Source organism: Oenanthe melanoleuca, chromosome 2 (genome assembly GCF_029582105.1).
Source record: "Oenanthe melanoleuca isolate GR-GAL-2019-014 chromosome 2, OMel1.0, whole genome shotgun sequence".
Classification (NCBI taxonomy): Eukaryota; Metazoa; Chordata; class Aves; order Passeriformes; family Muscicapidae; genus Oenanthe; species Oenanthe melanoleuca.
Genome location: NC_079335.1, coordinates 67,955,277 through 67,982,108, shown reverse-complemented (window position 1 = coordinate 67,982,108; position 26,832 = coordinate 67,955,277). Strand labels below are relative to the sequence as shown.

The 26,832-nt window shown below is 40.7% G+C and overlaps 1 protein-coding gene and 1 long non-coding RNA gene across 10 annotated transcripts in view; one reads left to right on the top strand and one right to left on the bottom strand.

Moving 5' to 3' along the window:
- Positions 1–26,832, bottom strand: part of GRB10 (growth factor receptor bound protein 10) — a 140,846-nt gene that overhangs the window by 94,350 nt on the left and 19,664 nt on the right. For 5 of the 7 annotated variants that reach the window (XR_008839737.1, XR_008839738.1, XM_056483511.1 and 2 more), the window contains one exon: positions 10,432–10,529. The exons of the other annotated variants lie outside the window; for them this stretch is intronic. Coding sequence is in view for 3 of the 5 variants with exons in the window: in XM_056483511.1 (XP_056339486.1) it covers positions 10,432–10,482 (51 nt within the window). In the remaining 2 variants the exon portion in view is untranslated. The remainder of the gene's footprint in view (positions 1–10,431; positions 10,530–26,832) is intronic. 7 annotated transcript variants of the gene reach the window in all.
- On the top strand, positions 5,324–10,415 carry LOC130249105 (uncharacterized). 3 transcript variants are annotated; one of them, XR_008839741.1, is made up of 3 exons: positions 5,324–5,456; positions 6,863–6,997; positions 8,297–9,452. It is a non-coding gene; the product is annotated as an uncharacterized LOC130249105 (long non-coding RNA). The 3 variants fall into 3 exon arrangements; XR_008839740.1 differs by lacking the exon at positions 8,297–9,452 and adding an exon at positions 9,773–10,415 and having other exon boundaries at positions 5,340–5,456; positions 6,859–6,997; XR_008839739.1 differs by having other exon boundaries at positions 5,340–5,456; positions 6,859–6,997.

Genomic DNA, 26,832 nt, shown 5'->3' with positions numbered 1-26,832 from the left:
CATGGCAAAAAGTAATGTATTTCATGCAGAAATTTCACCAGCAAATACATTGGAAGGAAATTTTTTCTATCAAATTTGCAATACACTGCCTTATATACTTCTATATGGTCAGAAATAGAGAAACAGGCCCTCTGAAGTCTTAATTCCCATTTACTTTAGAAAATAGGCTCTACAAATGCTTCCAGATACCAGACAGTTACAGTGACTACCACAAATATTGGCTTTTATATTTGGTCTGTCCTGAATTGGAAAAAGAAAAAAAAAATTCACTTAACTTGAAAGGGGCATGTGTGGATGACTAAACATGCTAAGTTGCTTTAATAAATGGATTATTTATATATGTATGTAATATGTGTGTTACGTATGATCCTGGAGTTACCTTCCACAGAAATGTTTCCAAAAGGTCGTGACAAGAGGTCATGGTGGCGTGGCCAAGAAGAATGAGCCCAAGAAAGAGCTCTGGAAGAAGGAGGATATGCAGAGGGGGAACAGGATATGAGCACACAGAAAGACAGTGCAGATAAAAGGGCTTCACTCAACCAGGTGGCAGGAGACCCAGAGCCCACAGAGGGTGAGGAGGAAAGATGCTCCATGGAAGTGGAGTAGCCACAAATGCAGGTAACTGTCTCCTGACACCATCATTGCCAAGATGTCTTCCCAAAAGAGCCCGTGATCTCCTTCCAGGAGAGCTAGAACAACTTCTCCCAAGGCTCCCAGGCACTACTCTCCATCAGCCTGAACATAACTACTCAAGGAAACCCTGGGAGGTCAGGTCTGCCAGAGATGGAAGAGGTAGAAAACCCACAGGCAGGAAAGGGAGATGTTAGCCTTGCCAGGCTAGGCACCAACCCCTTACAGACAATAAAACAGTCCATGCATTTGAAGGCTTTTGTCAGCCCTTGCTCCCTGACCTGCACTGCCCCTGTGCTCTCCAGGCATGCAGGTGGCATCTCCTCTGCAATGGGCGAGAGGAGAGGGAGAGGGAGAGGGAGAGGGAGAGGGAGAGGGAGAGGGAGAGGGAGAGGCCAAATGACTCAGAGCCAGAGGCAGTCATGACCAAAGGATAGCAGCATCACTCAGATCTGAGGGTGGGTGCTCATAACCCACCCAGCAAGGGGAAGCTTCCCTACACCATCCCAAGGACAGACCTGGGCAGATACAGAAGGCAATAGGTCCTTGAGAAGGCAGCATGAGAGAGGACAGTCCACTTGGATGTAAGCCTTGTGAGAGAGAGTAAACCTCAGGGAAGCCAGGAGAGAACCATGACAGCAGACTGAGTACCAACAGCCTGGAGGGGAAGCCCCAGTGCTGGGACTGGAAACACCTGAACAACTGGCTAGCACCTCTAGGTGCTCCTTTGTTCTGTCACACTGCCAAGTTCCTCAGTAGTTCTTCCCAAAAGAAGCACTCACCATCCTTAAAAAGATTAATGTTCAGAATACCTGCCTTGCTCAAACCAAATGAGTCCAAATTTTGCAGCCAGGTGCATGGAATGGGGAAAAACTTGACAAAAATCAGCTAAATCACGTTTCTGACCCACTCACAAGCAAACTGAGCCATTCCAGCTGCAGCCAGCACTGGACTCTACAAAGATTTCTGGAGTGGGTTGAAGATAACTTCACAAGTGATCAGTAAGCCAACTGGGAAAGCATTTTCCTGCTTTAACAACAAGCTGGCAAAGCCAACTGATAGACAAAGAGTCATTTGGGGAGGAAGAGGCTGATGGCAGTGGAGATGATGCAGAGATGACAGTAATAAGTAAGCAAAGAGAACAAGAGTAGCAGCAGAATTACAGTCCTGGACTGTGGGAAAGCAGATTTTTGGCCTGTTCAAGGATCTGCGTGCAAGGTTCCCATGGCAGACTTCTCTGAAGAGCCAAGGCACACAGGGCAGCAATCTCCTCTTGCAGGACAGCCTCCTCAAACCTCAAGAACAGTCCATTGTGGCATGCAGGAAGTCACAGGGGAATGGCAGAAAGGCAGCTGAATGGACTGCTGAATCTCCTGCCTCAGCTTAAATGCTGAAACACAGGGAAGATTGAAGCAGGAAGAGGTTATGCAGAAAGAACATGAAGATTGTGCATGGAGAACATGCAGGAGAGCTGGAGCAAGAAAAGGATGCCAAGAAAAAACAAGGAATTGTTATATAGGCATGTAAGGACAAAAGGATGGCTGATATTAGTTTAGTTAGTTCTCAGTTGATTTTTTGCCTCAGTTTTTCTTAGCTCCTCCTCACACCTCCCAGTTCTTTGAGCACAGTGTCAGCATCTGGAGGACTGAACCACTACTCACAGCAAAGGGAAGTTAAGGATCAGACAAGCTAACTAGGAGCAGACAGGATGCATGAGAAGATGCTAAAGATGCTTGTCAGTTCTATGCTAGCAAAGCTACTCTCTCTTATCCTCAGAAGAATAAGTCACTAATCAGAGGATGATCCTGGTGACTGCAGAGGCAGAAAACACATTTTTCTTCAGAACAGGTGAGGATGACAATATGAAGAACCAGAAGCTAGTCAGCCTTGGCAAGCTGGCAAAAGTATGGAGCAAGTCCTTCTGGAAGTCACTGCCAGAAACTCAAAGGTCAGAAAAAAAAGCAATCCGTAAATCTCTGCTGGCTGTTCCAAAGAACAAGTCACACTTGTTTGCAATTTTATACCATTTGTACATTTCATGGGTCTTACCTCTCAAGAAACCAAAACACTTACACAGATCCTGGGTCATTGTGCTGCCTTCTGATTTCATCTAGCTGCACATAACTAAGTTTTTTCAAACACATAGTTAAAATTTTAAAACACTGGACAATCATATGGGATTTTTGGAACATCTATTTTTGTTAGAAGAGCAGGCACTTCATTTGTACTCCCCACAGCCCAAAGCAGCCTCCCTCAAAATAGGTGAAGGCTGTAGAAAAGTCAGTTGAATACTTGAGAAGAACCTACTACAGAAGCATAAAATTCATCAAAAATACCTCTTTGCCTCCACTGAACTATCAATTCCACAAATCTCATGCGAGCTGAAATAATGGCCCGTCACTCTCCTACACTAATAGCTTCAAGAACTTCTTCAAGAAAGGTGCCAACACCACTTTGTCAGAAACCCCCTCCTGAACTGTACAGAAGTATTCACTATTCTGGGGAACTTGCCAGCATGACAGTATTTACTGTATGACTAATATGCATTAATGAAGCACAAATGGACAACTATTTACTTGTGCTAATAACTAAAGCGCTTTATTAGAGCTAAGGCCTCTAGCATGAAGGATTGCCAGGCTCCCCCACTTGCCAAAATTATGTCAAAAAATGGAGCCAATGTGTAAGACATCAAGAGCTACAGCCAGTGTGTAGCAGAGTCTTAAGTCATTGTTTAACATTCAGCTTGGAAAGGACCAGCATGCTCCAAAGCCACTGGCTGTTTCCGAGGGCTTGTCTTTTCATTGTAGAGGCTAGAATTTCAAATATGCACACTGGCCGTACCAGTACTCAGGCCAAAGCTATCTCAAAATAGCAGTAAAGCCTGAGAGCTTTGCTGAGCATTTGTGTTCTACCTTTGACTGCTCGCTGTTCTTTCAAATCCAGAAATAAGAACACTGTATCTTAATGCCTCAGATTAAAATATCAATACCATCTAGCATAAAAGGCCATTAATACCAATAATCTGGCCCTTCGTTCATGAAGGATTCCTGAAAACTGATCAATTTGGTAGAATTCCATCCTGAAAAAGCAAAGTCAGCTATACAAGAACAAAGTCCTTGCTCTGTGCAGAACTTTCCATCCCAACTCTCCACGAAGGGAACATATCTGCAACACTAGGAATGAAAGATACACCTCAAAAAGTGGCAGCGTTTTGTGGGAACCCAGGAATAACTTTTTAAAAAGACCACTTCAGATTACATTGTATTAGGAATGTAAAGAAAAGTTCTTAGGGGATGCAAAAAGAGCAGGTAAAGACTGTTTTCAGTCATAGCTAGTACTAGGTGGACCTGATATATTTATTCCTAGCTTTACAGAGTAGAAGGCACCTTCACCACACCAAGGCTATGGTGAGTTCAGGCTCTCCACTCTTCTTTCAATCAGTACTTCAGCCTGGAGTAGAAAATCTGCAAGTCTAGAAACAAGGTCTCTGCTGTGAGCTATCACATGAACAATAAAGTCTAGAAAATGAACCCACAGCTTCTTTCTAGAAACAGGAAAATTCCCTTCTCAGATTTGATCATACAAATAGCTTCATGCAGAATCACAGGACCAGGGGTGGTAGTTTGAAGGAGTTTTTTCCTCCCTTCTTTTTTAACTTAAAATATATAAATAAGTGCTTATGAAATATTGTCCTTCCTTTGATCAAGCAGATTCTCTTTAGACTATGTAAGGCAAGAAAATGTACTGGGCATAACTTTACACAAGGTCTCTATCTAGATATATTTCTTGGAAATACTTAAATATAAGGCAACATTATATCACTGGTCTTTTCCAAGGATAGAAAAGATCTCTCTGAGCCAACTGGCATGGACAACAACACTAAGTATTATCCGAGCCACAGTGCTTTCTTGAACAGTGACAGCTCCAAATACACAGCAATATTATCTCCCTCTTAAAAAACAAAACAATCTTCTCCACTGGTTACTATTTACTCATATGTAGAGCACAGAACATCTGTAGGAGGAAGGTTCATTAAAAGCAGATCCCCCAAACTATCACTAATGTAATTCCAGTTGGCTATAACCAAAACAGTTTAAAAAAAAAAAATGCTTCTATTCCTTTGTATTTCAGGTTTCTATCTTCTTATATTTATGCAGGCATTTGAAGTGTGAAGGTGCCTTAGGACTGGTACATCAACCCTCGTCTGTTAAATTAGAGCTGTTATTAACATGAAAAAACTCATACTGGTACTTCTCCAAAATAACCAGTTGGTAAACAGCTTGTTAAATATTTACTCATTTGGAAAAGATCCAACTCATGAAAAAAATAAGCAAGATTTTGTTCGGTGCTATAGTCTGCTAAACTGATTGTTACCATTGCTTCAAAACGTTCTCAGGAAGTTTTGTGAGAGAACAACAGAAAATGGTCTGTTCTTATCAACGTGGGTATGTTTACAGTCTCAATGTATCATCTTAAAAGTTGCATGCAAGTCTGAACCTAAAGACACCCACTGCTTTTGATTCTCACACCATCACTGAATGATTGGGGTTGGAAGAGATCTCTGGATGTCACCTGGACCAATCCCCTGCTCAGGCAGGGCCACCTACAGCCAGTTGCCTGAGATCATGTCTGGATGGCTTTGGACAATCTCCAAGGACAAAGATTTCACCACCTCTCCTGGGCAACCTCTGCCAGTGCTCAGTCACCCTCACAGTGGAAGAGCAGTGCCTACCATCTAGAGGGAAGCTCCTGTGTTTCAGCTCATGTCCATTGGCTCTGGTCACCAAGGAAGAGAGCCTGGCTCCATTCTCTTTACAACGTTTCAGGTATTTATATACATTCCTAAGATCCCCTCTCAACTTTTTCTCAAGGATAAAAGTAGCAAAACGTAGGCTTAAACATGAATGAAAACCAGAGCTAAATCATGAGACTGCTTGCACTTAATGATAGGGTCAGTCTAGTGTTTAAGCATGAAGCCATTAACAGGAAGATGCAAAATTAAACTTCTCTGCTTTATTTCCTTACTTGATTTGCAACATCTATGCTGTTCCCTGACCAATGGTAATGGTAATGTAAGTAGCAAATGTTATGACTGACTACTCTAGAGTGTTTTGAGTCTTTTTTCTCCATGGGTTTAAAAAGTTCATATAATTGAAACATGTGGATTGAGCCACTTGAAACTTCTTGCTTGCATTCGCCTTCAAAAAAAGACCTCATGTTTTGCCCACCAACTTCTCTAAATTAGAATATAAAAGCAGAAGTGCAAACAGTAAGGTACACACTTGTGACTGGAAATGAAGAAAGATAAACCAGTACATCAAAAACCAAGAAAAAAAAAATTTATGACTATTTACTGTAAGAAAGGAAACCATAATTAATTGTACATCAGCTTAGCGCAAGATACAAATTTCTTTGACATTATTCTGTTTCATATAAAGTATTCTGATGATATACCATAATGGTGAAGTATACTTGCACTCCTCTTTAGGAGATAAGCACCACACTTCTATTTCAATGTTAAGGAAAATAACTGGTTTGGGGACAATTTTATGAACAGATTTCTTTCCAAGAAAAATAAAGGCTAGAAATCTAGCTTCAGTTGGTCCTCAGCGAAAACTAACAAGCAGCATCAACTCTATCTGTAAAAAACATTTGCAGACTGCATTCAAGGAGACAGATTTCATAACTTCATATTGGAGGCAACATGTCTTGTAAAAACATTCACTAATGTTCACGCTGCTTTGTACTTTGTCTGCTCCAGTCCATCAACCCTCTACACCGCGTGCGTGTAAACTGTTAAAACAAGAGTACCGTCAATAAAAGATCTGTTGACTGACACCATATTTCACAAATCTGATGACTTTCTGCATTGGCAGTAGCAACATTTCAGCTTTTCTTTATGCAATATGTAGAAGAATGATGCAATGTAGTAATGCATCTGGTGTTTTTTCGCTTGGCTATGCCCAAGGACTTTGAAAGGCTGCTTGCGCACTCTGGTCCTTCCATATTGTCCTCTTGGCCTGAAAAACCCAAACTCCAGGACTGATTTTATGCAAACAGAATCCTTTATATTTAAGCCTAATAAAAGCACATTAAACCACTGTTTGTTTTGAATACTGAAAATCATATCTTGGGTTTGCATGAGAAGGCTTTGACAGTGGGGGGAGGGACATGTTGAGGGGAAAAAAAAAAAAAAAATCTGTTAATTATGTCCTGGTTCTGACCAAGGCAGATGTTTGCAGCAGCTGGGAGGCAGCATTGCTAGGACAAGGAGGTTATTCTATACCACCACACCTCACTGCCCAGGGTGGAAAAAGGTGGATTCTGAGGAGAAAGGGTTTCTTCCTGATGAGCAAGCCTGACACTGGTCAGGTCCACTGAGCACTTTGTATGTGAAATCACTCTCTAAGAAACACTCTTGTTGTCAATATGGTTGCTGTTACTGTTCCTTTTCTTATCTCATGGCTGCTCCCAGTAAACTGTTCTCATCTTAACCTGTTATCTTTGTCTTTTGTGCCTCCAGTTTAAGGGTGAGGATTATTGCATCCAGCAAGGTAATTCTCTAATTAAATTAGAGATTTATTAAAATCAAAAGGGTTTTTTTTCTCCCCCTTCACTACAAGAGAAACCCTCACTTCCCTTACTGCCCAATCTAAGCAAGCCACCCTTGAAAATATAAAAATCAAGCTTCCCAAAAAACCAGTCACTAAGATGAAGCACTCTAGAAAACAATATGCCACGGACTTTGACCAGATGACCTCCAAAGGGGTCTTCTAACTTACTGTATCATTTTATTGAAAACAAGGATCAAAGCTGCCATAGTAAAACCTGGAGGAACCTCTGCCTAACTGTGCTCCAGATGAAGGCAGAGCAAGGCTGCTACTGCAGCTCTACTATTGGCATCAAATCACCTTCACATCCACACATCTGACATCACTGAAAGAGGCTTTCATTACAGTAGCTAGCCTCTGATTAATTCTCTTATGTATTTAATTCCTACTCTTGATGTGCACAAAGCTTCTCAAGTATGATGTGCAATATTCTGTACTCTTATCTGATCAAGAGGATTATTAGCAATCCTGAAATCCACAGCTCTGTACACATAAGAGAAAGCAATTTCCATTTTCTCCCTACTTTGTGGCCAAGTGCTTGTAGCCCATTTTATACCAAGTTACAAGTTCTTTCTCAAATAAGAATTCAGCTCACTAAAACCAAACTACACTAATTAATACTGAAGTCATACCTGCAGCTTGGTCATGAGAAAACAAACAGAAGGCAGAAGGTGGAAGATGAACAGAACATTCATGTGTGCCCAAAATTTTATCTTCATAAACTGAGAAAAAAAAACCTGTCTTTTTTGTTATTTATGTCACTGAGACTTGTACAATTGAAGCAAAGGGTTAAAGAACCAAATATTCCCCAAGAGTTCAAGTCACTGCACATAAATACTGTTGTGACTACAGATTGCAAAAGAACGGAAACACAGTAAATCATCCCGTTTTTTCTGAGAAATTCTGGGACTATGTTCTGAATTTCCAGGAACAGAAGACAAATACTGCCAATTCTCACTGCAGGATTTTTATTGAAGAGTTCAAGAATTTGGAAAGGACTCCTGAAAGCCACTGAAAGATAGTATTGATTTTTTTTTTTTTTTTTTTTTTAACAGAGCTAAAAATTGTTTCTAGGAGAATGCACTCAGCGTGACTGTTTACGTGCTAACTCCTGAGAAGGTTAAAAGAAAAAGAGGAAAAAAAGCTCTTAAACAAGACCTGAAAGGTTCTGAAAGCAGCAAACCTTGCAAATAAAGAGCCCAGTAAGAAAGTCGGAGATCTGTACCTTGCCCATCTCTCCAAAAACATTTTAAAAAATGAGAGAAGGCGGATTGGCAGAAAGACATTCTAAAGGATGCTCTGTCAGGCATACTCACTCACCCAGGTTCTCGTTTTTCTTGTCTTGAACATAATTCCAACCTCCAACATGCCAATTTATTCTAATACAGAATTTATAGCATTAAGGTCCCAACCTGTGTCCTTCATAGCTTTTCATTTACTTTAAGTAAGAAAATGTGCTGAAAAAATAGAATACTTCTTTACACTCTAATCTAGAACATATTTAGTTTAACCTTCTTTCAGCCCTTTACCAACAAAATGCTTTCACTGCAGCCAAATTTGAAAGACAAGTTGATGAAAGCTCCTAAGTCAGATTTAGCAGGGGTGGAAAAACAGATGTTCAGGGATTTTTTAATGCAAACTTCAGTTCTGACAGAAGGCACAGTAGTTGTGAATGGGCCTCCAAAGCTAGTCTTCAAACTGGTTATAAGCACTTAGGGTAGTTAATACACAGTAAGCTTTGACCAAAAATAACTGAGTCACTTTCCCACCATCTTAAGTCACCCCATGTTCCAAGCAGACACTTCCAATCTGCTGACTGCCCCAGACTAAAGCAGATTATCTACAGGGTTTGTCAGAGAAAGGGAAGTAACAATAAAAATTCACGTTTTTACTTCCTATGAACCACTAAAGACACTGTTTTCACAGGAGAGATTGACACTCAATAAAGAGTTTGCAGCTCAAAAATGCCTGCCTAGAATGCCAAGTTTCTCTTACATAGCTCTCCTTTCCCTCAGCTTCACATCATGACTCAGATGATGCTCTAAATGAATTGGAAGCATAATTTCACAGTGCATCAAAATTATGAAGTCCAGGCACATCTATTCACATCTTTAAAATTCATAGATCCAAGTATAGTAACAGATTTTCAGGACATCTAATTTCTCAAAATCCAGTCTATTTTTATAGCTGCAAAAGAAGCTGTAAAAGAACTGTTATGTTTTTTCCTGCTATCAGGAAAAGCATTCAGGTACATTCAGCTGACAACTCAGCATATACTAACATTAGACTTTTAACTAATTAGAGGTTTCCCGTTGGGGAAAAAAAATCATAAGTTGACATATTACACAACATGTATGAATCCTAATCCTAGAGAGATTTTTTGGAAAAACTGTTGTTTTTATCTGTTTTTCTGCTTTTCTTCCAAATGAGTAGCATGACTGTAGTAATCACTACTAGCAATGTTTCTCTTGGGACAGAAGGAAAAGGTTTTAATGTCACATGACACTGTTTAATTATTTGTGTATCTGCAGGGTCCAAAACCATAACTGAATCCTCGGGGTGGTAATCATATTATGAAAAGAGAAGATAAAAAGTGCAAAGAAAAGATCATATCCAAACCAGCAATTTACAGTTTCATAAAAAATACAAAGCAAGCATTATGTCAACTAAAAGTGCCCAGGGAAAAAAAAAGAACTTCTACATGCATTTTTGTTGAGTACCTTTCAATTTAGCCGAGGGTTTTTTAAAATATACTCTTTGTAATATGCCATATTGGCTGCTTAGATACAGCACAATGACTCAAAAAGCATAGGATCTAACCAAGTGTAAAAATCTCTGCCTTTGTTCCTACAAATATAGCATTCTGCAAACTGATACATTTTAGTGCAAGGCATTTCACTGGTACTGTAGCTTGCCACCTTTTCTTTGGAAACAAGTGCCTTCTCCCAAATAGGAAATGGCTATTTTAAAGACAAATATCAAATCCATACATATTAACAACCCAGTCTTTTTCAGCAGAACTTGAATACAGGATGGTAAGAGAGGCTCTGTTTCCAAAATGTTAGCAAAACCCAGGGAATTGCCAGACAGCTATTAGCAGTTTGATGAAAAGTCTGAATGCACAATCAATCACCAGCACACAGCAATATGATGCTTCAAGCTGACATGAACATGCAATTTCACAACTTACTATCCGATAAGGAAGATGTAAAAAGGAGTCTGGGCAGCCAGCTAAAGCCATTTGTTCCTTCAAATTTTCTTCAAATTACATCTACTGCTTCCCAGGACCTGCAGAGTACAAACAAACTGTCAGAAACCATACTGAAGACATTTCATCAACTTATTATTGAAAACAGTTGGAGGAGGAAGACCGAGAAGATCAAGATGAGGTGATGAGGATTTGCATCAACTTGAAGTAGAAAATGTGCACATTTGCTGTCTGTAGCCTAGCAAACATGTTCAATTGGGTATTTCATTTAAAAACCAACATAACTATTCTCAGGCTGTGCAGCTCCTGCTTTATCTCCACTGTTTAGGCAAAAATTAAGGCCTCTCTTCACAGCAAAACTCTAGCCATTTGAAAACTGGCTCTCACCACCTGAGGCTATGTATTCAATTGTGGAAAGACAACACTGAAATCTCTGAGTTAATTAAGATGACAGTCACTTATCACAGAATCATTTAAGTTGGGAAAAACCCAAAGATCACCAACATCATTATGCAGCATCAGCCTCAATGCCTGGCTACACAACTTCTAACCTTTACCCTTTCCTGCCTGCCTTCTTCCCCATGGTTTTATCCTCACACAATATATCAGACAGAGTGTCACATACAAACTCGTTCAAGTCTTGCACTTGCCCTTCTGAGTGATTATTCGCAGCAGCTTTGCAAGGTAGGTTGTGTTTTCTTTAAAGCATCACTTTGTGATCAAATAGAGCCTGAAAAGAAATCTGCAAATGTTTAGAGGTACATATGGCTAAAAAACTAAAAATAAGAAGGCAAGACGATGTCAAGAAAGTTATTATAACTGCCTCATAGCAAAGGAAACAAAAGTAACCCTAAATAAATAAATAAAGCACTATTTTCTACTCCAGCAATTTTTCCTACCAATGGTGGACACATCCCTGCAGTGTAAGATAAGCAATGCCACCTCCAAGCAGACGAAAAAGGCATGATAGGGGAAGAGAAAGCAGGCTGCAAAGCAGAGCCAGAACTTTTACTTCTACCAAAAACAAGCTCCTGTCTGGTGTGCAAAATAAGAGCCTGAGTTTTAAACAGGCTATCCACTGCCCTCTGGTAAGCACAATCTGTCACCAAACCAAAGCTGCCAGCAAAATTTATGGGACGGTTAAGTGAGGGACAAGGGTAAAAAACATCTTGGACAAACTGTTCCCGGACAACTTCCCGCCTATGGTCCACAAACCGTGCACTCTTCAAGGAAGCTTTATTTTGCCTAGTTCCAGGATGAGTTTGGCTGAGGTATGGTGGCCTCCTCTTCTATCAGTAAGGCATGCAAACTTCTTTCCAGGAAGTAGTTACTGGACTTCTGCAGTGATCAATTCATACAGCCAACTACCCTGGGAGGAAACTGGTTTTGGCAACAGCAAGTCTGAAAATCCATTTAACCAAATATGCACAAATCCAGTTGTTTATTCTAGGTAAGTAAATACTATGGGAAAAAAAATTAAACCCAAAATCTTACAGGATTCCAAGGAAGGGGGAGGCCACATCAAGCATCCAACTCTGTAGGCACATTACTCAACTTGCACTATTGCTAGTCTTCAAACATATAAACAGTGGCCTACAGCCTTCTAACTACTTCTCCAGACCTAAAAGTTTGCAGTCAGTTTTAAAGATTGATCTGAAAATTTCACTTCATTCACCCAGTTTTTTCTTAGGAGAATTAAACAAGATTTAAGAAAAGCCCTTAAAAATCTTGTCACTTGGGCAAGTACCATTCTTTTTTTCTTTCTCATAAGCACATCTACAGAGAAATTAAGCAAACCACTGAAATAGCTGTTATGAAATTGGTAAAACACATCAAGAATAAAGAGAACTGTATTATTAGCCTCTAAACCCACCAAGACTAAAGAAAGTTTGCATAAAGGTCTAAGGGAAAAGAATTGAGCTTTACACTGCACCAGTTTTACGTTCATTATCACTTCAGTATTTAGACATCAGGAAAAGGCACAACTGCTACAAATTTAATGTTAAGTTATTTAGGACAGAATATCAAAATACTGGTCTTTTGGCATTTCAGCAAAAGGATCCAGTTCACTTATAGCAAGATAGATTAAATATGTTCCTCAACAATACCAGACCAATTTGTCTACTCCAGGGCGTGCTGCAGTTCATGCCACAGCCCCATTACACCAGTGGAAGATCATAAATTACTTCAAACAATAGTTGGAGTCAAGACTGCATAATTTATCAAGAACCATTTGCTTTGCTGCTACATTCTTGAGTATTCATTTGTTAACACTGCAGAAACAGAGGAAGGCAATAATCTCTAGATTGTATCATTCCTGGTCAGTCACACATTAACACTGATTTAAGATCTCATCTCTTTTGTCTGTCTAAAAACAGTTTATCAACCTAGTCCTACCCCAGGAATACAAAAAGTCTTTGCTCACCTTTAAGACCTAAGGTCCTTTGTACCACATCAACAAGTAATAAATTTCGTAGGGACTGAACTCCACACCAATTCACGTGTTCAGTAGACAAATATTAGAACTTAAAAAGAAAAATAGATCAATTTTCCTGTGCCATTGTCTTCAAACATGGTATCTAGTATGACACTTCTAGTCAGAGATTAGCTGCACACAGACACACATGTTCTTTCCAGACAAGTTACCCAGCACAAATCACAAAGAGGTATTCAAGTGCCAAGTTACTGCCCTTTTCCTAAAATGCCTTAGGTGGGGGAGGGGAATTCCAAAGGATTGTAAATAGGAAACAAGCTATGTAGTCGATCACTGTTACCAAACTCAAGGCATTCAGTGGTGAGAACAACCCATGCAGCACTGATGGAGACAGCCTGAGCACATTCAGAACCAAGCAATTCCATGTGCTTTCATTGGCTCCAGAGCTCTGCCTTGGACAGAGGCCCTGACAGAAGGACAGTCGTGATAAACCACATTTCAAAGGTCAGGAGACTAATTTTTAGAATGACATTCTCCAGAATAAAGAATGGACTATTGTGAGGCACAGCTTTGATGTCTCAGCCTCTCAAAAATGTAAAACAAAACTCTCACCATCTAAGAGATTGATATTAATTCTGCATGGAAAACACTGCAGATATTCACCCTGGAGATTGTCACTGCTCTGAATGGGTTGTTTAAGCCACAATCAAATTACTCAGCTAACCAGCAGATTAAGTTGTCTATTAACTGCAAATTAAGCCCATCACCAGGTATGTTTTTCTGGTTTATCACTAGTTATCTGCACATTCCCAGCAGAGGAAGCAGTATCTCGCCCAGCACTCTGGAAGCACACACAGCCTACGCACCTACAGATACTGGGGTAGGAAAATGGCAGGGGTATGGTCACTCTGCCAATTCAGGAAGTTTTCCAGGTTCTACATGTGCCATCTGTCAAAGTCTTTAAATTCAAGAGAAAAATAATTTTTAAAAAGCAATTGCCTGTAGATTAGTTAGGAACAGGAGGAGGAGGAAAAAAAAAGAAAAGGATTTTAACCTGGCAGAGTTGCAAGACAAGCTCCAGAGCTCTTGAAAACTGGATTTATGCTCTTTTATGAAAGGTAACTTAACAAATTTGTTGAATGTTATACCCTTTTAAGTACATCGTAATTTTTCTTCTATTATGTTCTGCTTTCTATAGCTGAACTATTGTGAAAGAGGGAAGGGGAAAAAGCTTCAACATAGTGTTAATTTTGACCTGAAGACCTTTATCTAAGATCTGGGGTTTTACATACAAGTTAAAAACCTTTCCCTCCCTTTAATTTATATCTTTCATTCTCTCTCAGACACTAAGTATTACTATTACATTTTTCCCTATGACACTGAATGAGGTTTAGCAGACTAAACCTGGATTTTCCTAAGAAACTAGAACAAGATCTTGAAAGTGAATCAATACAATATTCTCCCTTAACTTACCTTCAGGACTGCCTGAGTTAAGTCTACTGGACTTAAAATTTAACATCTTGAAGACCCAGGAAGAAAAAGAGCCTCTCTTCTTGGTCTACACAAGGAACAATCTCCAAGACTTCAATTGCCTGTTCCCCTGGCTGTAGGGTCCCCACTACTTTATTATATCATCTAGGAAAGTGTTCTGGTTTATTCTGCAGACATGTACGTACACACACACACACATATATATATCTACACATACACACATCTGTTTATCTGTATCACCAAAACAGGTTTACAAGATGAGGTGAGGCAGTTAAATGGATACACCAAGCAACCCTCTGCAAAACAGGCAAGAGCACCCATACTCTGACACTTACCAGTCTACTCCTATTGCCATAGTTACAATGGAAATACAGTTGGATACAAGCAGCATGAGGCATGCCAGTGAGTTTTCTGTAGTTGAAAGACCTAACAGCTAGCAATGTCCCCAGCTGCACTGAAACTGCGGGACCCAGATGTGCTTTTGCATGCAAGATCCAGACAATTTCTCACAAAAAATGAAGCCTGAATGACTATGTGGGCTGAAAAGAAAGTGCCATCAGATTCCTGAGCTGCCTGGACCAAGGAGACTAAAACACCCTTGGCAGCACACAAGCTCGCCATCAGATTTCATCATAGCTTCAGCAACCAGCACATGTAAGGATTTCTAAAGCATCTTCCACTCTTTGAGCATAGCTTCAGGTGGAGTCTGTGTCAATTTACAACACTGAGAATGCCCCTAAGGCATCCTAAGGGACCACTTGGTCAGCAGGACTAGATTCATCACCTCAAACATCTTACTGACCACTTTCTCAACTTACTCAGTTCAAACACACACTTCTCTCCCAGCTCTGAATGTCTCTCCTCACACCCAAGGTCTCCAGCCTGCCCATGCTGAAAAATAAGACCTGGTTAGTTTCCCTTCAAACAAACAAGGTTGGTCCTCCAAAACTCGTCCCTGAACACTCCCGAATGGAATCACTCTCCAACCACAAAAGACTTAATGACATGATCTTCAACACCCTGATGGCCTACTGAGATTAGCAGCAGGTAATATTTAAGAATACCTGCAGCTTTCCCAATTTCTCCCCATTTCCCTTGCAGGAATTGGTATCTTCACACCTATATTGTTATACATATGTATCCAAAAGGCATTTGCAAGTCTATGATATGGAGCAATTGCCTAGCTAGAGGAATACTTTGAACATCTTTGAAAACAAAGCATTGTTCTAGCTAAAATTTCAGGCGAGTGTTGCGCACTAAAATGAAAAGCACTCTTCAAAATATAAATCATCAATCAAAAGCACTTCAGTTACGTCCAAACACTCCCACGAAACCATACTAAAAAATCTGGTCTTATAAAATAAGGGAATATAATTCTCTTTTGCCATTCTTAATTGCAAAGCTGTTAGTCTAAATATTACACCTTGTAAAGGAAGCCATTTGCCATTGTACTTTTGCCAGAAAGTGAAGAATCTTGGCAACGGCAATTCAGGCTTCTGAAAGCCAAAACAGATACATACTTCAGAAGAAGCACAGAAGAGCTGATGCCATCCCACTTCGAGCCTTGCCAAATAAAATTAAATAAAATATATGCAGTTCAGCATTTTTTGGTTTCCTGAATCTGCCTAAAATTTTGAAAGGGCTCAAGCCTCCTAGCCTGTGAATTCATGGTCACATCCTGACAGAACAGCTTCACTGACAGCAAAAGTAAGGTCCTGAGAAAAAAAGCAGTATTTAGCCCAACAACATAGGACTACAACACCAAAAAAACAACCAACCAAGAAAAAAAACAAACAAAAAACCCAACAAAGCAAACAAAATCAGAAAACCAAACAACAAATCCCAAACCTATAATGAACTTTGGAAATATTTACAAAACTCTGCAGTTTCACTGTCTCCTTTGATTACTGAAAATCCTCTTCTGTCTCCCAATAGCTTCAAGTCCATAGCAAAGAAAATGAAAGCAACTAAACAACTTTGGCAACTAAACAGAGACTTGTACCAAAGTCTAAATGAAATGTTAATTAGACAGAAACTGAAACAAAAAAAACATGTAGTACAACAGCAGACAACCTCACCAGCAAGCCACATGCAGAGGTAGGGAAGGTGCAAGGATGCGTGACTGGACATGAGATGCACACAAGTGAGGCAGCCCAAGGTGAACTTCATCTGACAATGCCATGACTAGTGGTCTCCAATCCTGAATATATGGTTTCTCACTATGTCCTGTGCCTCCAGAGAACCAAAAAAACACTCTCCATTCTCTGTGTCATCACTGTCTTGCCTCCCCTCTCCACCCGAATCTAGTTACATTTCTCATAAAACAGAATCCAGAATTTTATAATTTTGGGAAACAGTCTAAATAATTATTTCCTTATGTTATTTTAAGCTTTTATTATCCAACCTGAAGACTTAGAGTGAAGTTATACAACAGTCAAGATGATTTAATAGCTTGTTACTGCCAAGAACAGGACAGACAACCCACTCTCTTCATCAGCCCTTGCTCTGTTTTCTTCCTCCACTTCCTCCCAGCAGCTTCATGGCACTCCCTCCTTCTCCCCCTTTTGTGTCATGTATGGTCCTTAATGAGTTCAGCTTGTGTTAATTAACGCATTTGTTGTGCTGGGTTAGTGCTCTGCTGAGGAAGTAAATGCAGTAAACTTAGATCTGACAGGCAGTTCAGTTGGCACAATGTGAACGGCAGGAGACCATGAGCAAGAGGGGAAGGGAACAGGATCACCCCTCTCCAGTGGCAGCAAACTATCACATTGGCCAAGGCAACCTGTGACCTTTCATTTTCTTTGTTTATTGCCATCAGGAGCTGGCAAACCTTTCCTACTGCACATCCGTGAGAATTAATGCTTTCCAGGCATCTCACAGAAGTTAAACAATCAAACAGATCTCCAAATAAAATATGAAGTTTTTCTCAAAGGCACTTTCACCTTCTGGTACCAACTCAACCAAAGTCTGTTTTGTTGCATACTTACCAAAACATTGCTTTTTGCATTCAACACACCACTGAGCCTTTTTGCTTCCAACAGGCAACTGGTGTGAATGGTCCTTCCCTCCGCTCTGCGGTGGGATTTGAAAGCTGAGGGCTCTAGACCTCCCAACATAGAGACTAAACTACAAACAAGACATTTTTCTAAACAATTAAGGTCCACCAGCCTCTGTAAAGCATTGGTTTTTGTTGCTGTCTTAAAGAAAGTCAGATCATTACAGATTCTGCTTGAAATCATAGCTTCATCTACTTGCCTATTCATAAACAACCAATGGAAAGATCTACCAGACTCAACTTGCCTTTACTAAGGTGGCAAGAGGGTAGCATGCACTCCTCAGCTGCTGCTTTTACAGCCTCCTGACATAACCTGGAAGGCTGAGGAGTGCATAATCATAGCTGAAATACATATACAAAGGTTTGATAGAGAGACTTTTAAACTCAGAGTAGCAATCTGCAGCAATGATGCCCGGCCCTCAGCTTCGGTTCCCTTATTTCTCTACAAAACTCCTTCATTTTGGAGGAGAATCTTCCAAAGCATGCAGAAATCATTTTTCCCCTCCTGACTGATGCAAAAGACAAAGATATAAAAAAAGGAGAAACAAAGAACAAAAGAAAATCTCCTATCACATGACCTACTGATCACTTTTTCAAGCATTTTAAGTCTGTTTCATCCAAATGATGCACTTATCAATCATCACAATTATTCAATTATTAGCCTATTTTTCTTTACTTGGACCTTTATGCAGGAGGCTCCATAGCTTCTCAAAGAACTTCTTAAGTATTTATTACACCACACTAGCTACAGAGGGCTGACCACAGAGCAGACTTCAAAACCAACACTGACACTTGTGCACATAATCATTCACACCCCTCCTTAGGGTCTCTCCTGCTCCCTAGCGTTTTCAGGTGGGTCAAAATACTTTTCCTGGATTTAAAACTATTATTGTGGACCAATGATATCAGACATTAGGGTTTTTACTTTGACAATTTACAGGGTTTAATGCTGACAGTTAACCCAGTAATTGTACTTGTCTCATTTGCTGGTCTCTTGCTATACGATTTTTTGGGAAGAGTTATTAACTAGGATTATCAGAAGCTTTTATATAGCTTCTATATTTTATATAGACATCAAGCTTTGTGTTTTTGAGGAAAATTAATTGAAAGAGGCTTTTACAGTTATCTATGATTTATATTCATGAATAAGCACTGGTTTATTTACATAGTCTCATCCAATACAAATGTTTGAAGCTAGAAGGCAAGTTTAGACATTCCAATTCAAACTGCAAACTACTCACTAAGATGGTATCTTTTTGAGATACCATAAAAGGTACACTTAAGTGAGAAGGTTACTCTCAGTATACCTCGTTTGTATGGTTAGAACACTCAAAAGAAGAACTTTCTGCTTAGCCTCAGAAAAAAAAAAAAAAAATCCCATTCTGTGAGCAGGGATGCATTTTCCAGCATCTACAGTAGGTTAATTCACCCTCCAAATAGTTTCGTGGTAACCAATCGCAAACATTATTTATTCCAAGGAATTCAACTGCTGGAACAACAGTTTGACAGGTGACAAAGACACCAAGTAACAGTAACAAGTAGCAAAAGTAAACAAGCAAGCCCCTTTTACCTCTCCTGCACAGCAGAGTAAGGGTTACCACAGAATGGCTTCTAAGTGATAATTCAACAGAGCCAGGAGAGCTCTGGACTACATCAACCCCAAGCAAGCAGGCAACGACCAACTCTGCTTCTAGCTGCAAAGAGTGCAAGGAGGCAACTCCAACAAATACAGTGCTGCTCTTGAGATGAAGAGAAAATCCTGTCTATTCAAGTGGGCTGTAATAAAGAAGTGCAAGTAGTGCAAGTGGTAAGACATGGAAATTAAAGGAATTAATTCTTCGTACACCCTTGATTGACTGGACCATAAAAACTGCACCCAGTTTGGAGACTGCACTCATCCACTCCCGTGCAATGAGGCGCCAGCAGTGCCAGAGCCTGCTCAACTGCAAAAATACTGCCTGTGGTTTTAAGATACTGATGTCACAGATACCCCATGTGTACTTTAACACTGCCTCACTAACAAATCACAGCAATCTCTTCTTAGAGCAAAGAGACCATTTTGTAATCTCGAATGCATTTGCTGGCATTATGCAACACACAAGCTTCAAATCCACGGGTGGCTTAGGTTAGCAGCAGGCAATCAGTGCCGACTTTCAGAGCACACTGAAACCTTACTGGGGCTCTATTCTTGAATACAGGCTAAGAATTTCTATAAATAAATAAATAAAGCATATCAGCAATGCAAAAGTCTTTCTTACCCTATTATGTTTTTTAAGCCTTCAAAAACAATTTCGAGCTGACATCTCAAAAGGGAGTATGCTGACCTACTTGCAAATATAATACCACCCTGGGACAAACAGGGTACAGCTTTTTCAAATAAGTGTAAACAAAAGAGAAAATAAACCTACAGAATAGGTCAATATTTTGTACAAGAGCTAATGTTCAACAAAAAGCTGAAATCTGGCCAACTGACCACACATTTCATGTGCATTAATGAACATTTATTTACTGCTATTAACTTGTACCTGCAGAGAGGAAGAAAGAGAATATTCTTCCTTTGATTCTGAAGGTCACAAGGTGACCAAAATCCCAGCTTAATGAAGACTATGGTGAGGTTGCAAGTGTCACAGCTTCCACCAACCCTTTCAAAATGCAGTGTTGGAAAACACAGGAAAGAAAATTGAAGTAATACCACCCAGGCTTCACAGACCATGTCAACTTAATTAGAATGGTATTTTGGCAGTACCAAAAGATTACATATCGAAGGCTGGGTAGCAGGCCAAATAACTTGACTACAATATTTCGCCAAGCCACCTACATTAAGAGCTACCTCCCTGCACTTTCAGGGTGCCATAAAGGAAATCTGTTGTTTCAGGCCTTAGGAGGCTGCTTAACAGAGGTATGAAATGTTGAATATCCCCAGCACTGAAGGTTTACTAGGTATGCATTAAAGAAGGAATATCCCTAGCTAACCTTCAGACTCCAGAGTTGCCAAAGGGGAACATTTGCTCTCCAAGGCTCCAGATGTAGCCAAAGTGCCTTCCCTGTGCCCCAATGTACTTTAACCCACAAAACACCTGTACTCCAAGCCTGGAACCCACACACAGGTCCCATCTGCATTCTCCACTTCCAAGGTTGTCCAACTGGTACTGGCAGCAGTGGAAAGGAGGGAGAAGACAGTGAGCAAGCGTCCTGCCCCACAATATCGTTTTATAGACTTGTAGTACATTGCTCACAGAAGCCAATCAACATCCAGGCTGCACAGGGAGCTGACCACAGCACTATTACAGGGTAGGAAGGCAGTCACATACCCTAGGTGGTGGTGGTGGTATGTGCACAGAGAAAATGCACACGCCTGCACTGCTACATCAGTCAGGGAGGAGAAACAGGCTCTCTTTATGTGCAGTCCATCTCATTCCACAGCAGCTATCTGGATGTCAGGGAAAACTGGGGCTTACATGAGATGAGCTCAAGAAGCCACTTACAACCTACACAATTGAACAAAGCACTGGAGCTACCTAGTTCTTCCCATGGACAACAACAGGAATATAGAAAACTGGCCCAGATGTAGCCATCCATGATCTGGAGACAAAAAGCCAGCCAAAGGAATCTTTCCCCAGTGTATAGCAATGAAACTTCTAATTCTCAGCACCTCTGGACAAGACTGACAATTATGCCAGGCCAGTCATGCACTATCCCCAGACTTTCGATCTCTGTCCTGCAGAAGAAAATCCTGACAAAGCTTCAGTTTCTCCCAGCAACTTTTAGGGTTTAATTTCACTCAGTGTGTATAATACATATACTATACACATATATTACACACATGCACTTACATGTGCCTGTGAACTCCATGAACTTTATATGAAGAGATTCTTTAGCAGCAGCACAGAATGCAAGATGCCAGCAGACCTCATGAAAAATAAAGTCTCAGTTCTCTTCCTTAAGTTTACTTCGCTGTTTGATGCAGAGATTTTGTTCACACTTTGCTCCTCCAAAAAGTTCTCCCTCTCCCAAAATACACTGCAGTATAATAAAACAAAATGTTTATCAAAGGAGCAGATGAGCTCTCTTGCAAATGCCTCTGTGAATATCAAACTTAAATTTATAATTGCTGCTGTTAATTCATAAAATAATAATTCTAATTCTTTTTGCTACTTTGTAATTTGATCTATAAAAGCATTCACTCATTGTTAATACAATCAATTTGACAGATGCATCAGAAAAGTCTCGATTTTCATTTCAGCCTTGCTAATTAGCAGTTCTATTTTATTAAAAACCAGCTCTGCATGAAGAGATGGCTTCACGCAACTGCCTGTTTTACACAAATACCTCCCACAGGCTTTCATGCTACTTTTGTCACTGGTAGAGGGAGAATATTCCCTTCACCTAATGCTCTGATGCTTACAGATCTCAGCAATCACTAGCTTGCTGAGATTCCCAATCTCCTTCAAATGGACAGCAGTACCACAGAATTTGCCACCAATGCCCGATATTCCCTCCTCTTTATGGCATCACTGGTCTTAGATAAATTGCATTACGGCTTGGAAACGATCACATTTGTTTCCTGCAACACTATTGCCTACGCATCTTTTCCAGTCCAATAACTTGTATAAGTCAACAGCCTAAAATGAGCAGCACAATTTTCATGAGGACTCTCCCATTTAAGTCAATGACAACCTCCTCATTATACAAGCCCAAAAGGTTTCTCTCCAAAACACAAGACAGAAGCAGAAGTTCACTGAAGCTGGATGCCTCTTAGGAGTCAGGTTGGAGAAGGCTGCCCCGTAAAGAAGTGCTCTTCACCTGTGGCAGGTGATGATAGCCACTGTTCCCAGAGAAGCTCCCAGCTGCAGAACTTTCTAGTCTTGTCTCTCAAGCTGCAGGCATACCCTCATATTGTGCTCCTGCAGAAACACAACAACACATTGCCTAACGCTGCACTCCGGTCAGTCTCAGTGGGACAAGCAAGCAGCAGGAATGACACAGATATAATTTTTCCCATGACAGCAAGTAACACCACGTGGTCAGAAAAGACCTTGCAGGTCAAGTTAAGAAGTGCAGGATTATAGAAAAATCACTACCAATACACGGGGAGGAAGAAATACTGAGCACACCAGGAAACAAGCACCCGAATCACTCCCGTGGTCTAAGGGACAGAAAGACAGGGCTGATTTTCTACCAGACTTTGATGATTGATCCCCAAGTCTTAACACAGATCTGTCATAGGCAGGTTAAACCTTTTAAGGTCTAAATGCCCAATGAGATCCACTTCTAAACACCCCAAAAAAGACAACTGGAAAGCGCAGATCCACTCTGCTTTTGCACCAAGTCAGAACACAAACAGCTCCCTCCGCGGAGGCCATGCATGCCAAGAAGGACTAGGCTCCAGCTCCTGGCACTTGAGCAGAACTGAAGTTTTCCTTCTCTGGATGGAAAGTACAACACTGCTGATCATTTGTACTGCAGACAAGTTAAGAAATCACCCTGTATAGTCAGACAAAATTAAGCGAATGTGTCATTCACTACCGGAAACCTTGTCCCTGATATCCAGTGACAGGATGTGTGGGAATGGCTCACAGCTGAGTCAGGGGATGTTCAGACTAGATACACAGAAACAGTACCAAGACATAGTCAAACACTGGAACTGGCTTCCTAGAGGGGTGGTGGGGTGGTCAGTGCCCAAGCCTGACAGTATTTAAGAGGCACTTGGACAATGCCCTTAACAACATGCTTTGACCTTTAGTCAGCCCTGAAGTGGTCAGACAGCTGGACTGAGTGATCACTATGGGTACCTTCCAATTGGAATGTTCTATTCCATTCACCAGACATTCAATGTTCCATTCAAGGAACACTCTTTTACACCAAAAATCGCCTCACCTATATTCAAGTATGGTCTGAACTGAAGTTGAGGACTTTCTTTCATTTGTAATTTTTTTTTTCCTGATACAAGTCAGGCTTTGAGGCAGCTGGAAATAACTACTTCTAGAAATGTCCACCTCTGAACACTCAGGCGCCCTCTTGCCATCAAATTTCAGTTTATGCAAAAAATTTTTTCTCAGCTAGCTGCTGGTAACTTTCCCATCAACAACCCAGTTCTGTCTCAAAGTAAGAGTAAAACCAGTCACAGACAAGAACAGTTTAGGAAAAATGGTTTTATTTGACATTGAAATGGACTGGGAAGTTCAGAGGATAAACTGCTATGTGCAAGGTAAGAGTTGATGACATCCCACAGCCACCTCAGGAACCTGACCCCCCACAGCCACAGTGCCCCACACTTTACACTCACTTTCCACTTCTCATCCAACACCCTTTCACAGCATGTGGCTCTCGGGAAAAGCGTGCAAGCTTGCACCGACTGCTGACCAGTGATGCTGGCCAGCAAGGGACCAGTTAACAATACCAATTTCACAAGCCCACAGTTACAAAACAGATATGAGCAAGTACTCTGTTGGCAATTAGAGCTCCAGCTTTATTTTATTTATTTTAGTATAAGAACAGATGTTGCAGTTATTCAAAGGTTTTCACAACCTTAATTGCTGACCTTAATTGTTGTTAATCTTTCCCATGAAGTGGAGACAGACAGACGCCACCCGTATTTTGTGAAGATCATGAGCTGCAGGGTATGAATAATAAAAGACAGTATTGTCTGCCTTCTCCCTCCTGTGTGAAATACAAGGGTATTGGGATTGGCCAGCAGCATGGAAGAAAATGAATGAACAAGTGACTCAGCTGTTTTATTTCTTTTTTTTTTTTTAAGGATGCATCTGCTACAGGGTTGAACCTTGACATGGACATTTCTTCCCTCTCCCCAGGAAGGGATGAAACTTCCAAGTGCCACTGAGGAAGTGCTGTATTTAGCCTTCACCACGCCTGAAACAGCTGATACACAAAGCACCCGGTCCACCTCATTGAGTATCACTAAAGCTGTAGTATTAAGCAGCAAAGTGTTGAGTTTCACAGGGCAATACTAGGTTTCATAAACAAGTTCTCAGACTGGACAAGAAAGCAGAGCTTAATTATGTGCTAGAAACATTGCAAAAGATACATGAGAGCCTTCCAAGTCTTTTCCTTTGCTAGTGGGAAGCCTGCCTGACCTTCTTACTCAGGTATGGAAATTTTATATCCACCTTTTTGCTGCAGAACTTGGAGATTTAAGTTTTCTAACCAAGAAGTACATTCCTCTGACTTTGTTCTGCCAAATGTGCTCAAAGATGTTAACTTGGTGTTCCAGTAATTTGAGACCAGGCAACGCAGAGGAGGGACACAAGTTCAGAAATGAAACCTACGATATCTGATGTAGGCATGCCCTATAACCTAAGGCAGGAGCCCCAGAAGTCAGGATAGTGAAGATCAATTTCATGTTTATGGTGCCTCCAAGCAAATGTCCAAGAGTGAACTTGGGGCACAACCCAAACTTGGGACTCAACCCAAAGACCAGACTAGAATGGTATCAGCTACCAGCTCTGCTGCAAAATACAAGAAATCAAGTTTTCCCCCTACCTATCATGTCAAAGCTCACCTTAACTGCAAACATCTTCAAGGATTCTTGACAGAAAGAAAACGTAAGGACTGTTTTGGTTTTAGTTACTTAAGAGATGTTATGTTTGTTCATTAAAAAAAGTCAAAACAGATAAGCCAACCAGGCAACATGTATACTAAATAACTGCTCCCACATGATACTTTAAGAGCAGCATTAAAAGATAGTTATAAATTGCACAAGAAAAATAATTCAGTCAAGATTTCTAAAGGAAAACATCCAACTACCAAGCTGTTAATTGCTGTATATACCCTGTCATACCTAAAGGGACCCGGACATAGCATGAAAGACACTAAGTTATATGTTTTTAGAAATGAGTTCAAGGTAGATCCAGGGAACTTAAAAACCAAGAAGGAACTTATTTTCTGAAAGAACTAGCTAAAACTAGATAACATAGACATGAATAATCAATAACATGGCATAAGCAAATGTCAATACAGCTTCTGCAGAAGTTGACTCAAATCCACCCCAAATTTACGATACTGCATGAACAATACACAAGTGGGCATTATCCCTGGGGACTCTTGGAAGGACCTGAGAAGCTGTAGCTTGCAGGAGTGGTCCTCCCTTAATACCCAGATAAAGGGCAACAGCTAAAGGTAGGAAAACACAGAGCTTTTTCCTATACAAGAAGTCTTCAGAATTACCACAGTGGCCATTCTTTTCAACATATCCTTAAGCTCTCTGAAATGTGACAACCACGGAGGTGACACGAAGTTTGCCAGCAGTATGATGTGTTCAGTCAGAGCTGGGGCTTCATGCAAAGCACAGCAGAAGGATCTCATGATCACAGGCAAATGGGTAGCCAAAAGGGCAACTCTAATTTCCACAAACTCAAGCCAATGTGCTAGAAGAATAACCCTGCCTGTGTGTACCACTGAAGGAAGTGTCAGGAGACTGAAGTCTTATTTGAAGTATCATCTTAGAGGAAAGAGGGAGGAGAGGAAAAAAAAGCAGACAATATATCACAAGGAAATACAGTATTAAGAATCAAGGAACTGCCACAAGCAAAGCAGAATCATGACAAGTCATTAAACCCAGGGCACACCCACTTCTTGAAAACTGTGGGCTGTTATGACATTGAAAGGGTAAAACAGAATTAGAAAGAGAAGAGGAATTCCTAAAGCAGAAACTAACAGTCCTGGATCATTTGGCACAGAAAAGAGACAGCCGAAGGAAAAGAAGGAAGACATCGAGTCAGTTATAGAGGACATGGAGAAAGTGCCCAGAGAATAAGCATTCCCTCTCAAAAGAAAAATTCAGAAAATCAGAAATCAATAGGAAACATAAAAATCTTTCCGATGGGGCAACTGGATTTATGGAAGTGTTAAAATAGTAATAATAATTTAGACAAGCACTGGAGGAAGCTCATAAAGGATAGCAATGATAGGAACTCCAGACAACTGCAGCACAGCTCGCCATGAAGCAAAAGGGTCTAAAAGCAGAGAAAAACCACTTGCAAGCTTCCTACCTAAGCAACTGCAATTTGAATCAACATTTTTCTTTTTCAGTTAATATTCTTGTCGAGAATTGTGGGCACTAGACATCAAGCTAACGGGGATGGTGGTGAAGAAGAGCTGGAGGAACAGCCACGTCACCGTGGTGCCGAGCAACACCTCAGCACTGCCACACCGCATCCTCCAGAAAACACTGCACCCATCCAACAGATCTGCACCTTTCACAGTTTGGCACAGACCTACAATCTACAGTTGCTAGGCATCCTCCATGTAGCATTTACTTTTATCAGCAAGTCCTGCAGGCTGCTGCAGTATGCAGAAGGTAGAATACACGTAGCCCACAAGCTGACAAACACATGCCCAAATGCTGGCTCTCTACAACACTCAACGTGATCCGCTTTGCCAGAGT